Source organism: Rhinoraja longicauda, chromosome 9 (genome assembly GCF_053455715.1).
Source record: "Rhinoraja longicauda isolate Sanriku21f chromosome 9, sRhiLon1.1, whole genome shotgun sequence".
Taxonomy (NCBI): Eukaryota; Metazoa; Chordata; class Chondrichthyes; order Rajiformes; family Arhynchobatidae; genus Rhinoraja; species Rhinoraja longicauda.
In genome coordinates, this window is record NC_135961.1 from 37794889 (window position 1) to 37809149 (window position 14261).

At 41.6% G+C, this 14261-nt stretch overlaps 1 protein-coding gene across 11 annotated transcripts in view; it reads left to right on the plus strand.

The window, feature by feature from the left end:
- afdna (afadin, adherens junction formation factor a) overlaps positions 1-14261 on the plus strand; it is a 157647-nt gene that overhangs the window by 112956 nt on the left and 30430 nt on the right. For all 11 annotated transcript variants that reach the window (XM_078405184.1, XM_078405188.1, XM_078405191.1 and 8 more), the window contains 3 exons: positions 5679-5744; positions 10028-10101; positions 11503-11621. In XM_078405184.1, coding sequence (XP_078261310.1) covers positions 5679-5744; positions 10028-10101; positions 11503-11621 — 259 coding nt within the window. The remainder of the gene's footprint in view (positions 1-5678; positions 5745-10027; positions 10102-11502; positions 11622-14261) is intronic.

The following is a 14261-nucleotide window of genomic DNA, read 5'->3' on the forward strand; positions in this document are numbered from 1 at the left end:
AAGTGCAATGTGAAGAAATAACCCTTGAACAATCTTATCTCAGTCATCTAGAGAAGTGTACTCTTCAACAATATAATTTATAGTAATGTGGTAGTGCAGTTCATAAGTTAATTGTCTTTCCTCAGTGTAACCTATCCTGTATATGTACTGAGGGGGAACCTCTTTATATTGGCCACTCTTCCCCCCCCCCCCCCCCCCCTCGCCGCCACTACTTCAGTTGAGATAAAGGGTATCAACACAAAAATTCTACCCTCCATTTTGCTCCACAGACACTGCCTGATCTAGTGAGTTTGTTCACCTGCACTCCTTTTTTGCAACAAAATCTGCCCTCTGTATTTGATTATTTTAAGGCGCATGACTTCAATTGACAATTCCTTATTTGTACTGAAAGCTGAGTGGCTTTCCTATATATAATTTTTTAACTACTTGGAATAGGTGCTAGTTCTTAAATCTTTTAGCACCTGGCTGTCAGTTATGACTAATTCAGTAATGGTACAGAAACATATCTTCATTGTGAATTAAAGGAATTCGTTAACAAAAAATCAGCACTTGAATTATTTAGTTGCTGAGGATTCTCTTTCATGGGGAAATACATGGTGTGAGTAAAGAGATCATTTCGCTAGCAAAGTTGTTGTAAGTTCAGTGGGAACCTGTTGTATTGATCTTGAGTGATTTGCCACTTAATTAAATCTGCCTTCTAAAATAACAATCCATTTGACAAATTAACAGAGCAGCTTAGTGTGCAATTCAGCTTGATTATTAACTAGTTTGGTGGCAATAATTTATTGCTGTGATAGTAGTTGTCTTAGTTCTAACGCATGTGTTAACTTGAGATTTCTAGGTGAACTCAACAAATATATATATATTTTTTTAAAGTTGTAAATAGAAACTAATGAAATACCTCAACAAATATATTGTAATTGTGATCTTTTATTGATACTTCAACATATAGCCAATAGAGAATTGTATACTAAGTGCTCAGACTTTGTCCATTATTTTAATGCATATGCTACTTGACTGCTGGGTGATGTGTGTGTGCGAAGTTAGCTTATGTTCTTGGGTAAAATATGAGCATTGTAAATATAAAAAATAGAGAGCGTCAGCACCATATTTTCTTCCTTGCCATGCAGTGTGCACATTAGCTTGATGTAAGTAAAAAATCTCCAGCGGAAAATGGCTGTGGGGCAGGAAATTGTAGTTCGGCAGTTTTTACTGCCTTCTCTTTGTGATTTAATCACCTCTAACCTAATGCCCGAGTGTTGCATATTACTAATAGTACTGATGTACAATATTTTGCATCTCAAAATTGTTGTCCTGGTGCCACTTGCTATGCACCCCCTTTGAAGTCATAGCTACAATACCTCAAACACTTATAGTGTAAGGCAGCCTGCTAGCTTTTCATTCTGGGGTCGGCATTCATGTCTGACCTATAGACAATAGGTGCAGGAGGAGGCCATTCGACCCTTCGAGCCAGCACCGCCATTCAATGTGATCATGGCTGATCATTCTCAATCAGTACCCCGTTCCTGCCTTCTCCCCATACCCCCTGACTCCGCTATCCTTAAGAGCTCTATCTAGCTCTCTCTTGAATGCATTCAGAGAATTGGCCTCCACTGCCTTCTTGGGCAGAGAATTCCACAGATTCACAACTCTCTGACTGAAAACGTTTTTCTCATCTCAGTTCTAAATGGCCTACCCCTTATTCTTAAACTGTGGCCCCTTGTTCTGGACTCCCCCAACATTGGGAACATGTTTCCTGCCTCTAACGTGTCCAACCCCTTAATAATCTTATACGTTTCGATAAGATCTCTTCTCATCCTTCTAAATTCCATGTATACAAGCCTAGTCGCTCCAGTCTTTCAACATATGACAGTCCCGCCTTTCCGGGAATTAACCTAGTAAACCTACTCTGCACGCCCTCAATAGCAAGAATATCCTTCCTCAAATTTGGAGACCAAAACTGCACACAGTGCTCCAGATGCGGTCTCACTAGGGCCCTCCCTGTACAACTGCAGAAGGACCTCTTTGCTCCTATACTCAACTCCTCTTGTTATGAAGGCCAACATTCCATTGGCTTTCTTCACTGCCTGCTGTACCTGCATGCTTCCTTTCAGTGACTGATGCACTAGGACACCCAGATCTCGTTGTACGTTCCCTTTTCCTAACTTGACACAATTCAGATAATACTCTGCCTTCCTATTCTTACCACCAAAGTGGATAACCTCACACTTATCCACATTAAACTGCATCTGCCATGCATCCACCCACTCACACAACCTGTCCAAGTCGCCCTGCAACCTCATAGCATCTTCCTCACAGTTCACACTACCACCCAGCTTTGTATCATCTGCAAATTTGCTAATGGTACTTTTAATCCCTTCATCCAAGTCATTAATGTATATTGTAAATAGCTGCGGTCCCAGCACCGAGTCTTGCGGTACCCCACTAGTTACTGCCTGCCATTCTGAAAGGGACCCATTTATCCCCACTCTTTGCTTTCTGTCTGTCAACCAAACCTCATCTTTTCTCCCCGTATTGCCTTTTTAGTTAACTTTTGTTGCTCTTTAAAAGAGTCCCAATCCTCTGTCTTCCCACTCTTCTTTGCTATGTTATACTTCCTCTCCTTAATTTTTATGCTGTCCTTGACTTCCCTTGTCAGCCACAGGTGTCTCTTACTCCCCTTAGAGTCTTTCCGCCTCTTTGGGATAAATTGATCCTGCAACCTCTGCATTATTCCCAGGAATACCTGCCATTGCTGTTCTACCGTCTTCCCTGCTAGGGCCTCCTTCCAGTCAATTTTGGCCAGCTCCTGCCTCATGCCTCTGTAATCCCCTTTGCTATACTGTAATACTGACACTTCCGATTTTCCCTTCTGCCTTTCCATTTGCAGAGTAAAACTTATCATGTTGTGATCACTGCCTCCTAATGGCTCTTTTACCTCTTATCAGATCAGGATCATTACACAGCACTAAATCCAGAATTGCCTTCTCCCTGGTAGGCTCCAGTACAAGCTGTTCTAAGAATCCATCTCGAAGGCACTCTACAAACTCCCTTTCCTGGGGTCCATTTCCAACCTGATTTTCCCAGTCTACCTGCATGTTGAAATCTCCCATAACCACCGTAGCATTACATTTGCGACATGCCAATTTTAGCTCCTGATTCAACTTGCACCCTATGTCGAGGCTACTGTTTGGGGGCCTGTAGATAACTCCCATTAGGGTCTTTTTACCCTTACAATTCCTCATTTCTATCCATACTGATTCGACATCTCCTGATTCTATGTCACCCCTTGCAAGGGAGTGAATATCATTCCTCACCCCCTCTGCCCACCTGTCTGTCTTTTCTATATGTTGTGTACCCCTGAATATTCAGTTCCCAGCCCTGGTCCTCTTGTAGCCATGTCTCAGTGATTCCCACAACATCATACTTGCCAATGTCGAACTGAACCTCAAGCTCATCCACTTTATTTCTTATACTTTGCGCATTTAAATGCAACACTTTAATTTCGGTATTCACCTCCCCTCTCACACCGGTCACAATTGGCCCTGACCTTAATCTCTTATCCCTTCTAGAACTTCCCTCCCCATTCATTCGAGAGTCCTTTGCAATTTCTCCTGTATTCGCTTCCCCTTTAACTCCATCTTCATATTCCCAGTTGTCAACCCCTCCCCCCCACTACTTAGTTTAAAGCCACACTTGTAGCACTAGCAAACCTACCTGCCAGAATGTTGGTCCCCCTGCTGTTAAGGTGTAACCTGTCCCTTTTGTACAGACTAGTTACATATCTCACTTGCTGAAACATATTGCTTTTAATGAGGTAGTTAAACAAAGTTTGGATTGCTTTCGGAGCGCATGTTTTGGTGGTAGCATCTACGAACATGCTGATGTGGGAACATTAGTGATGTCTTTGGTGCTGTCTATTACTAATAAAGCTCTGGCATTCCAATGGTAGCAAAGATCAGTTTTCACGATATCGTTAACTGTTACTTCTAAATGCAGTATTCTTGCAAATGGTATTTCAAGCAAGATCTTATCACATAATCTAAAAACTTTGCTATGAATTCCAAGTTTCACAACAGGTACAAAAACATTAATTTTAGAATTTGTTGTGACAAATTAAAGGTCAATAGACAATAGGTACAGGAGGAGGCCATTTGGCCCTTCGAGCCAGCACCACCATTCAATGTGATCATGGCTGATCATTCTCAATGTACCCCGTTCCTGCCTTCTCCCCGTACCCCCTGACTCCGCTATCCTTAGTGGAAAACATGTGAGTTACCTGAGCACATTCCTGAATGTTTCTGCCTGTAGGCATCTATTTCTCCAAATTGATTTACTAATTATAAATAGTAAACTGTAGGATGACAAATATTTGAATGTAAGCTGAACATTTGAACAAAATCAGAGATAAAATTAAGGTGGTTAATTCTACCCTCCTAAGAAATAGTTGCATTTCTAAATGACCTTGGTCTGATTTGTAACAAAAAATGTTGGCATCACTTAGGAGGAACAGATCCCTGCTGTGTTATGGAATGGCATTTGAAATATGAGAGACCCATTCACTCTTCCTATCCATCTGAATTAATACTTGCTTAAAACCTTAGATTTCTCAAATACTGTTTCTCTCGAGATGATTCTTCATGATCATTCATACTTTTCTGTACATCCTACTTGTACAAAACAGATCATAACTGTATGCCAGTCTGTATTTCCCCATGAAAGAGAATCGCAAGCAACAAATATAATGTAAAACTCACTCTACTGAAAAATAACTAATTTAGAATTCTGCTTTCATTGTTTACAGTGCGAGCCATAACAACTAGATCCTCTTCAATTATTTTTTTCCTACAATGTTTCTAACACTAGCCAGACAGGCATAACCTTTGGGACACCGAGGTGTGGCCCAAGCACCCCTCCCAACCCTTCCGAATTTGGAAAAAACAAAACAAAACATTTTTTTCTTTGTGTTGCAAGAAATATCTCTGTTCAATAACAGCAAAATATACTCATAGGCCTGACATTGTACATGTAGTCCAAGAACGACAGACTGTTGGAAATAATCGTTATTTTTCACACATGAATGAAGCGCAACGAGTATGCACATTTGGTGTGCATACTTTTTTTTGCTGAAAAGTTGCATTACGCGCCATGTTATGAATTTTGGTGTAAAATTCTGAATTTTGGACATCAGAATTATGAATTTATAAAATCAAATGTTGGGAGGTCTGCCCAGGGAACGTTTACCTTTGAATATAGTGCTCCCCTCATCTGCCTTTTTTTTTTTACTACTCCATTTGAATAGCATCCTATATCACCATACTGTGGTTAAATGACAAATTTCCTTCCTTACTATCTTCCATTCTTAAGTTGGCAAGTTGGGTCAAAGGGCCTGTTTCTGTGCAGTATGACTAATTACTTTGTGCTCATTTGATTGTGTCAAAGACTGGGAGGTGCTACGGTATCCCACGTGCCCTAATTTGTAAGATATCTTTCTTTCCTTTATCACTAAGCAGATTTCAAACCAATGCAAAACACTAAACCTGGAGCCTCCAGGCTCCAATAGTAACTAGCTGTTGAACATTTGCACCATAAAAATTATCCATTGCTTGTTGATGGCAGTTCGACCAGATTTAATTACTGCAAAATGTCTGATAATGACCTTTTTTCAATGTCTTCAGGGGGCAGGACAGGATAAACTGGGAATCTATGTTAAATCTGTTGTAAAAGGAGGAGCTGCAGACATGGTAAGTAGATTTTGTTCATTTCTATTATTAACAAGAACTGATTGAATTTGCTGCCCTTAAGACATAAGAGCAGAATTAGGTCATTCGTCCCATTGAATTTGCACGGCCATTTGATCATTTTCCCCTCAACCGCATTACGCTGCCTTCTCCCTATAACCTTTGTTGCCTTTATTGATCAAGAACTTGCCAATCTCCGCTTTAAAAATACCCAATAACTTGGCCTCCATCACTGTCTGTGGCAATGAATTCCACTGATTTACCACTCTCTGACTAAAGAAATTCCTCCTCATCTCCACGTCCTTTTATTCTGTAGTTGTGCCACTAGAATAGCCACTCCACTAGAATAGCCCTCTAGGATTATCCCACTAGTGGAAACGTCCTGACCACATCCACTCTTGGTCTTTCATTATTCTATAGGTTTCAATTAGATCCTTCTAAACTCCTGAGAATGAAAGCCCAGAGCCTTCAAACGCACCTCATATGTTAACACTATCATAGACAATAGGTGCAGGAGTAGGCCATTCGGCCCTTCGAGCCAGCACCACCATTCTATGTGATCATGGCTGATCATTCTCAATCAGTTCCCCGTTCCTGCCTTCTCCCCATACCCCTTGACTCCGCTATCTTCAAGAGTATCTAGCTCTCTCTCGAAAGCATGCAGAGAATTGTCTTCCACTGCCTTCTGAGGCAGAGAATTCCACAGATTTACAACTCTCTGACTGAAAAAAAATCCCGTGGATTGTTCTTGTAAACCACTTCTGGACCCTCTCCAACGCTAGCAATCCTTCCTCAGATGTGAAACCCAAAACTGCTCACCATATTCCAAATGTGGCCTGACCAGTGCCTTATAAAGTCTCAGCATTACATTTTGGTCTCCAAATTTGAGGAAGGACATTCTTGCTATTGAGGGAGTGCAGCGTAGGTTCACTAGGTTAATTCCCGGAATGGCGGGACTGTCGTATGTTGAAAGACTGGAGCGACTAGGCTTGTATATACTGGAATTTAGAAGGATGAGAGGGGATCTTATTGAAACATATAAGATTTTTAAGGGATTGGTCACATTAGAGGCAGGAAACATGTTCCCAATGTTGGAGGAGTCCAGAACCAGGGGCCACAGTTTAAGAATAAGGGGTAGGCCATTTAGAATGGAGATGAGGAAAAACTTTTTCACTCAGAGTTGTAAATCTGTGGAATTCTCTGCCTCAGAAGGCAGTGGAGGCCAATTCTCTGAATGCTTTCAAGAGAGAGCTAGATAGAGCTCTTAATGATAGCGGAGTCAGGGGGTATGGGGAGAGGGCAGGAACAGGGTACTGATTGTGAATGATCAGCCATGATCACATTTAATGGCGGTGCTGGCTCGAAGGGACGAATGGCCTACTCCTGCACCTATTGTCTATTCACTCCCTGCTTCTTTAACACTACCTTCCCCTCCATATATCTTCCCATATGCCCACAAGAATAAATGTGAGTAATAGTCAAATGAGAAATGTTATTCAGTTTTGAGAAAAAAGTGTATGTATTCCTAGAAATTTTGTTTTTGTACCTTTTGAATTGAATTATTTGTGCACTTCCAATATCTTGGAAACAATCTCACAAATGGCGAACAATGTTCTCCAGAAACCCCATAAATGAGAATTAGCAGAGTTGGATCTGATTGAAAGAAGTTTTATTGATTAAGTCTAGTCTTCTTGCTATTAAGCAACAATACTATCAGCTATTTCAACCAATGCCTCGACAAATTCATTTCTAGGAAAGCATACATTTATAACATCATTAGCTTACTGAAAGAAGATAGTCAAAATTACTAAGAAGTTCCTGCATTTGGTTTGTAATCATATGAAGCTGAATAGGCTACCACCCATCCAGTAGTTTATCTGTAATCTAAAGTAAATTGAGTATAGGAGCAAAGAGGTCCTTCTACAGTTGTACCGGGCCCTGGTGAGACCGCACCTGGAGTACTGTGTGCAGTTTTGGTCTCCAAATTTGAGGAAGGATATTCTTGCTATGGAGGGCGTGCAGCGTAGGTTCACTAGGTTAATTCCCGGAATGGCGGGACTGTCGTATGTTGAAAGGCTGGAGCGATTGGGCTTGTATACACTGGAATTTAGAAGGATGAGGGGGGGATCTTATTGAAACATATAAGATAATTAGGGGATTGGACACATTAGAGGCAGGAAACATGTTCCCAATGTTGGGGGAGTCCAGAACAAGGGGCCACAGTTTAAGAATAAGGGGTAGGCCATTTAGAACGGAGATGAGGAAGAACATTTTCAGTCAGAGAGTGGTGAAGGTGTGGAATTCTCTGCCTCAGAAGGCAGTGGAGGCCAGTTCGTTGGATGCTTTCAAGAGAGAGCTGGATAGAGCTCTTAAGGATAGCGGAGTGAGGGGGTATGGGGAGAAGGCAGGAACGGGGTACTGATTGAGAGTGATCAGCCATGATCGCATTGAATGGCGGTGCTGGCTCGAAGGGCTGAATGGCCTACTCCTGCACCTATTGTCTATTGTCTATTGTTATTGCAGTAGCAGGTTGGCAAAGAGTATAAAATGGACAATAGGTGCAGGAGTAGGCCATTCGGCCCTTCGAACCAGCATCATCATTCAATGTGATCGTGGCTGATCAATCACAATCAGTACCCCGTTCCCCTTACCTCCTGACTCCGCTCTCTTTAAGAGCTCTATCTAGCTCTCTCTTGAAAGCTTCCAGAGAATTGGCCTCCACTGCCTTCTGAGGCAGAGAATTCCACAGATTTACAACTCTGACTGAAAATGTTTTTCCTCATCTCTGTTCTAAATGGCCTACCCCTTATTCTTAAACTGTGGCCCCTGGTTCTGGACTCCCCCAACATTAGGAACATGTCTCCTACCTCTAATGTGTCAAATTCCTTAATAATCTTGTATGTTTCATTAAAACTTTTGTACTCACTAAATGTTACTTAAGATGGATCTGTCATTAAGAATCATAACTTGCATGTCGTGGAGCAGGCTTGTAAAATGGTGATCCAGTTTGGAATGTATCCAGAAGAACCACATATAATTGACAATTGAAAGCCGTTGTGATGTTGAAAAAGGCAATGGAGAAGGATTGCTATTCCCATCATTTTTCCTGCAGAGCTAAACAAGCAGGTTGTGTCATAAGGTCATAAGTGCTGGGAGTATATTTAGACCATTCGGCCCATCAAGTCTACACCATTCAATCATGGCTATCTACCTCTCCTAACTCCTTTCTCCTGCCTTCTCCCCATAACCTCTGACACTTGTACTAATCAAGAATCTAACTCTGTCTTAAAAATATCCACTGACTTGGCCTGTGACAAAGAATTCCACAGATTCACCACCCTCTGACTAAAGAAATTTCTCCTCATCTCTTTCCTAAAAGAGTGTCCTTTAATTATGAGGCTATGACCTCTAGTCCTAGACTCTCCCACTAGAGGAAACATCCTCCCCACATCCACTGTATCCAAACCTTTCACTATTCTGTTATTTCAATGAGGCCCCCTCTCATTCTTCTAAACTCCAACGAGTACAGGCCCACTGCCAACAAACGCTCATCATAGGTCAACCGACTCATTCCTGGGATCATTCTTATGATCCTCTGGAGCCTCTCCGGAGCCAGCATATCCTTCCTCGGATATGGTGCCCAAAATTGCTCACAATATTCCAATTGCAGCCTTACCAGCACCTTTTAGAGCCTCAACATTACATCCCTGTTTTTGTATACAAGCACTCTTGAAATAAATGCTGGCATTGAGTTTGCTTTCTTTGGTACGAATTTGATGCAGATTAACTTTATGGGAATCCTGCACCAGCACTCCTAAGACCCTTTGCACCTCCAATTTCTGGATTATCTCCCCATTTAGAAAATAGTCTATGCCTTTATTCCTAGTACCAAAATGCATGACTCCACACTTTGCTACACTATATTCCATCTGTCACTTCTCTGTGCACTCCCCCAAACTGTCAAAGTCCTTCTGTAGAGTCCCTGCTATCTTAATTGTGCAAAGAGCAGTGAATATTTGGAATTCCATGCCCTGGAGGCTATGGTGGCTTGGTCACAGGATATATTCAAAACAAAGCAATATATTGGATATTAAGAGGGTGAAAGTACGTAAGGATGGTATGAGAAAGTAGCATTGACAAAAGATGTTCCACGATTTTAGTAAATGGTCTTAAAGTTAGAGCAGATGGGTGGGGCCAAATTGCAGCTATGGTTTCATGTATCTGAAAGTTGCTGTGAAATATTTTTCTATCCTATCCAAATTGTGAAAAATTATTTTTGATTGCAGGATGGTCGTTTAGCTGCGGGAGATCAGTTACTTAGTGTTGATGGCCGCAGTCTCGTGGGGCTTTCACAAGAAAGGTGAAGTACACTTGTGCAATTTGTCTTGATTTTTTTTAACCCAGTGGAATCGGCTCAAATATTAGTATCATTTAAAAATAAATCTGAAGGATCACTCTCAGATTAATTTGTCGTACACACCAGAGCACATGAAATCCCTTGTTGCAAAAAAGGAGTAAACAATATAAATGCAGCAATAAATACAACAGAATGGTGCAAGATTATAATACAATCTGAAGTAGTTAAAAAAAGTATAATGGAATGGAAGAGAGTTAAGAGTAAGAGTACGTGGCAGCAACACCAGGAAATGGGCGTGAAAGAGATGATTAGTTCAGGAGTCTGATAAAAGCGGAGAAGAAGCTGTTACGTCTGGACATGTGGTCTTTCAAGTTCCGTATCTTCTCCCAGAAGGTGGAACAGAGAGAAGGAAATGGCCAGGATAGCAGACATCCTTGACGAAACTTCCAGCCTTCAGGATGCAATGTGTTGTAAAGATAATTTGGATGGAAGAAAGTAAAGAAAGTAACAAGCCTGTGATGGACGGGTTATGTCCACCTTTCTGCGGGTTCAGGTGGTTAAGAGCAGAGCAATTGTCAATTGAGATGCATCCTGTCAGAATACTTTCTACAGCGTGTCTGGGGAAATTTGAGAATCTTCATGGACATGCCGAATCTTCTCAAATGCCTAAGAAAATAAATACACTGATGTGCTTTCTTGATCAACACACCAGTGTAAAAAGACCAGGTTAAATTGTTGGTGATATGGATGGCTATGAATTTTAAAAGCCGTCAGCCATCTCGACAGCAGCTCCATTGATGAGGACAGAATTGTGTTCACCCCTCTTATTTCCTGAGGTTTACAACAACTCTTTTGGCTTTCTTAGATTAGGGGCAAGGTGGTTGTCCTAACTCCACGACACAAGATTCCAGATCTCTTTCCTTCCTTCCGTTTCAACGTTTTATTAATATAGCCAACAATAGTGGTATCATCAATGATCGAGTTGACTCTGTACTTGGTTGGCCACGTGGTCAGATGTACAGGGAGTAAGAGTAAAGGACTGAGCACACTGTTTAAGTTGTGGGGTTTGAACTCGGTGTTAATGCAGTGTGTCAGTTTGAATAATACTGTTTGAATGAACAGTGCCATGATCTTCAAGTCCAAATGTTTTCATCCTCTTCAGTTGCAATAGTGGGGAGGTAATCCCCCTTGTATTAACTTCACTACCCGATATTTCATTAATGGACAAGAAATCGAGGATCTGTCAGAAAAAAATGTATGTTCTAGGTGGACCAACTATAAAACTTTTTCATTGGTCAGTTTTATTCAGATCATGCAAACTAAACAATTCAAGCAGCCAGTAATATAATTTCAATCACTTTTAAGCTGTCATGAAAATTGAAAAGAAAGGAATGTCTCTTTCAGGGCTGCAGAGCTTATGACAAGAACGGGTTCTGTGGTAACCTTAGAAATAGCAAGACAAGGAGCGATTTATCATGGTTTGGCTACTCTTCTCAACCAACCATCTCCAATGATGCAGAGAGGTAACAATATGTTTATATATGCTCTCAAATTCTCTATTGAAGATTGTCAAAGACAGCATAAAATTGATCTGTTCTTGTACTTTACATATATTGCTATAATATAGAAGTATCATTTTGCTCCATTGAGACCATGATAATTAATGGCACAGTAATCCTATTCACAATACTTGCATTCCCTTTCATCCTAATCTCCAGTGGTCCTAAATTGTATTCTCTCTCTCGCATGCCTATCAGCTTCCCCATATAATTCTCACCCAATAGATCATTTGCAGCAGCCAGTTACCCTACCTGCATGTGGAAAGAAACCAGAGCATCCAGGAAAAACCCATGAGGTCTTGGAAAACACACAAACTCCAATTGGCAGCACCCCAAATCAGGATCAAATCTGGATTGTTGATATTGTGAGGCAGGAGCACTTAACTGTTGAACTGCTAACAGTTTCTCCCAAAGGCTCCATCAAACACCTTTGTGCTGCAGCTTTACTCCAGTTAAATAATGCCGTTTCTTTTTCCACCTTGATGTCATTGTGTTCATAGCTATTTTTTAAAGCCTCCAGGTGAAAGTAAAAAGATCATTGGTGCTGTTGATGAGCAAGATGTTCTTCCTGTACTCTTTTCCAGCATCCTGCCAGAAATGTATTACCTGGCCATACTTATTTACGCTATTTGCTAATATAATCTCTTCTCTTCCAAAGTACTTCATTGCTTGCCATGTGATAAATGCTGAGGAATGCATTACTTTATTACCCTCATTTATTGTTTAGAATTTCAGGAGTTCACACTCAACTCTTGGTTTACTGTTGAAGATGCATTTGAAATGAATATTAGTAAAGTTGGGGCTCTCCCCATTACAGCTGAACCATGTTGAGTTTTGTGACTTGCACCAGCAGAATGCAATCAGCAAATTGTCAGTAAAGTCTTGTCAGAAAGTTCAGGACTTCGCATTCGCAAATTCGGAGTATTGTGTGCAGTTGCCACATTACAGGAAGGCTTTGGAAAGGGTGCACAGATTTACTAGAATGATGCCTGGATTAGAGGGTATTGGCTACCAGGAGAGGTTGGATAGATGGATTGATTTTTTCTCGAAAGCCAGAGGTTGTGGGGAGACATGGTAGAATTATGTAAAATTATGAGGCATAGATAGGGTAGAGAGTCGGAACCTTTTTTCCACGGGTGGCAATATCAAATATTAGAGGGCATGGTTTAAAGTGCAGGAGCAAAGTTTAAAGATGTGTGGGGCAAGTTTGTTTTGAAGAGAGTGATGAATGGCTGGATCATGTTCCTCCTCAAGGAAAATATGATAGTGGCATTTAAGACTTTTGGATAAGCACATGGACATGCAGGGAATGGAGGGATTTGGATTGTGTAGAGGTAAATAAGGGTTGGTCTTCGCATTATGTTCAGGACCGACATCATGGGCCAAAGAGCCTGATTTGATGCTGTACTGCTCTATGCTTGAGAATCCAGAACCTTGGGGGAAGCACACGGTATTGTGGGTTCAGTATTGATGTGGATAGAGAACTGGCTGGCAGACAGGAAGCAAAGAGTAGGAATAAACGGGTCCTTTTCAGAATGGCAGGCAGTGACTAGTGGGGTACCACAAGGCTCAGTGCTGGGACCCCAGCTATTTACAATATATATTAATGATTTGGACGAGGGAATTGAATGCAACATCTCCAAGTTTGCGGATGACACGAAGCTGGGGGGCAGTGTTAGCTGTGAGGAGGATGCTAGGAGGCTGCAACGTGACTTGGATAGGTTAGGTGAGTGGGCAAAGGCATGGCAGATGCAGTATAATGTGGATAAATGTGAGGTTACCACTTTGGTGGCAAGAACAGGAAAGCAGACTATTATCTGAATGGTGGCCGATTAGGAGAAGGGGAGATGCAACGAGACCTGGGTGTCGTGGTACACCAGTCATTGAAAGTAGGCATGCAGGTGCAGCAGGAGTGAAGAAAGCGAACGGTATGTTGGCATTCATAGCGAGGGGATTTGAGTATAAGAGCAGGGAGGTTCTGCTGCAGTTGTACAGGGCATTGGTGAGACCACACCTGGAGTATTGCGTACAGTTTTGGTATCTTAATCTGAGGAAAGACATTCTTGCCATAGAGGGAGTACAGAGAAGGTTCTCCTGATTGATTCCTGGGATGGCAGGATTTTCATATGAAGAAAGACTGGATATACTCGGCTTGTACTCGCTGGAATTTAGAAGATTGAGGGGGGATCTTATAGAAACTTACAAAATTCTTAAGAGGTTGGACAGGCTAGATGCAGGAAGATTGTTCCCGATGTTGGGGAAGTCCAGAACAAGGAGTCACAGTTTAAGGATAAGGGGGAAGTCTTTGAGGACCGAGATGAGAAGGTTTTTTTTCACACAGAGAGTAGTGAATCTGGAATTCTCTGCCACAGAAGGTAGTTGAGGCCAGTTCATTGGCTCTATTTAAGAGGGAGTTAGATGTGGCCCTTGTGGCTAAAGGGATCAGGGGGTATGGAGAGAAGGCAGGTACGGGATACTGAGTTGGAAGATCAGCCATGATCATATTGATTGGTGGTGCAGGCTCGAAGGGCCGAATGGCCTACTCCTGCACCTATTTTCTATGTTTCTATGAATGCATTTAGCTAGCATTGATTTAGAGAGGAC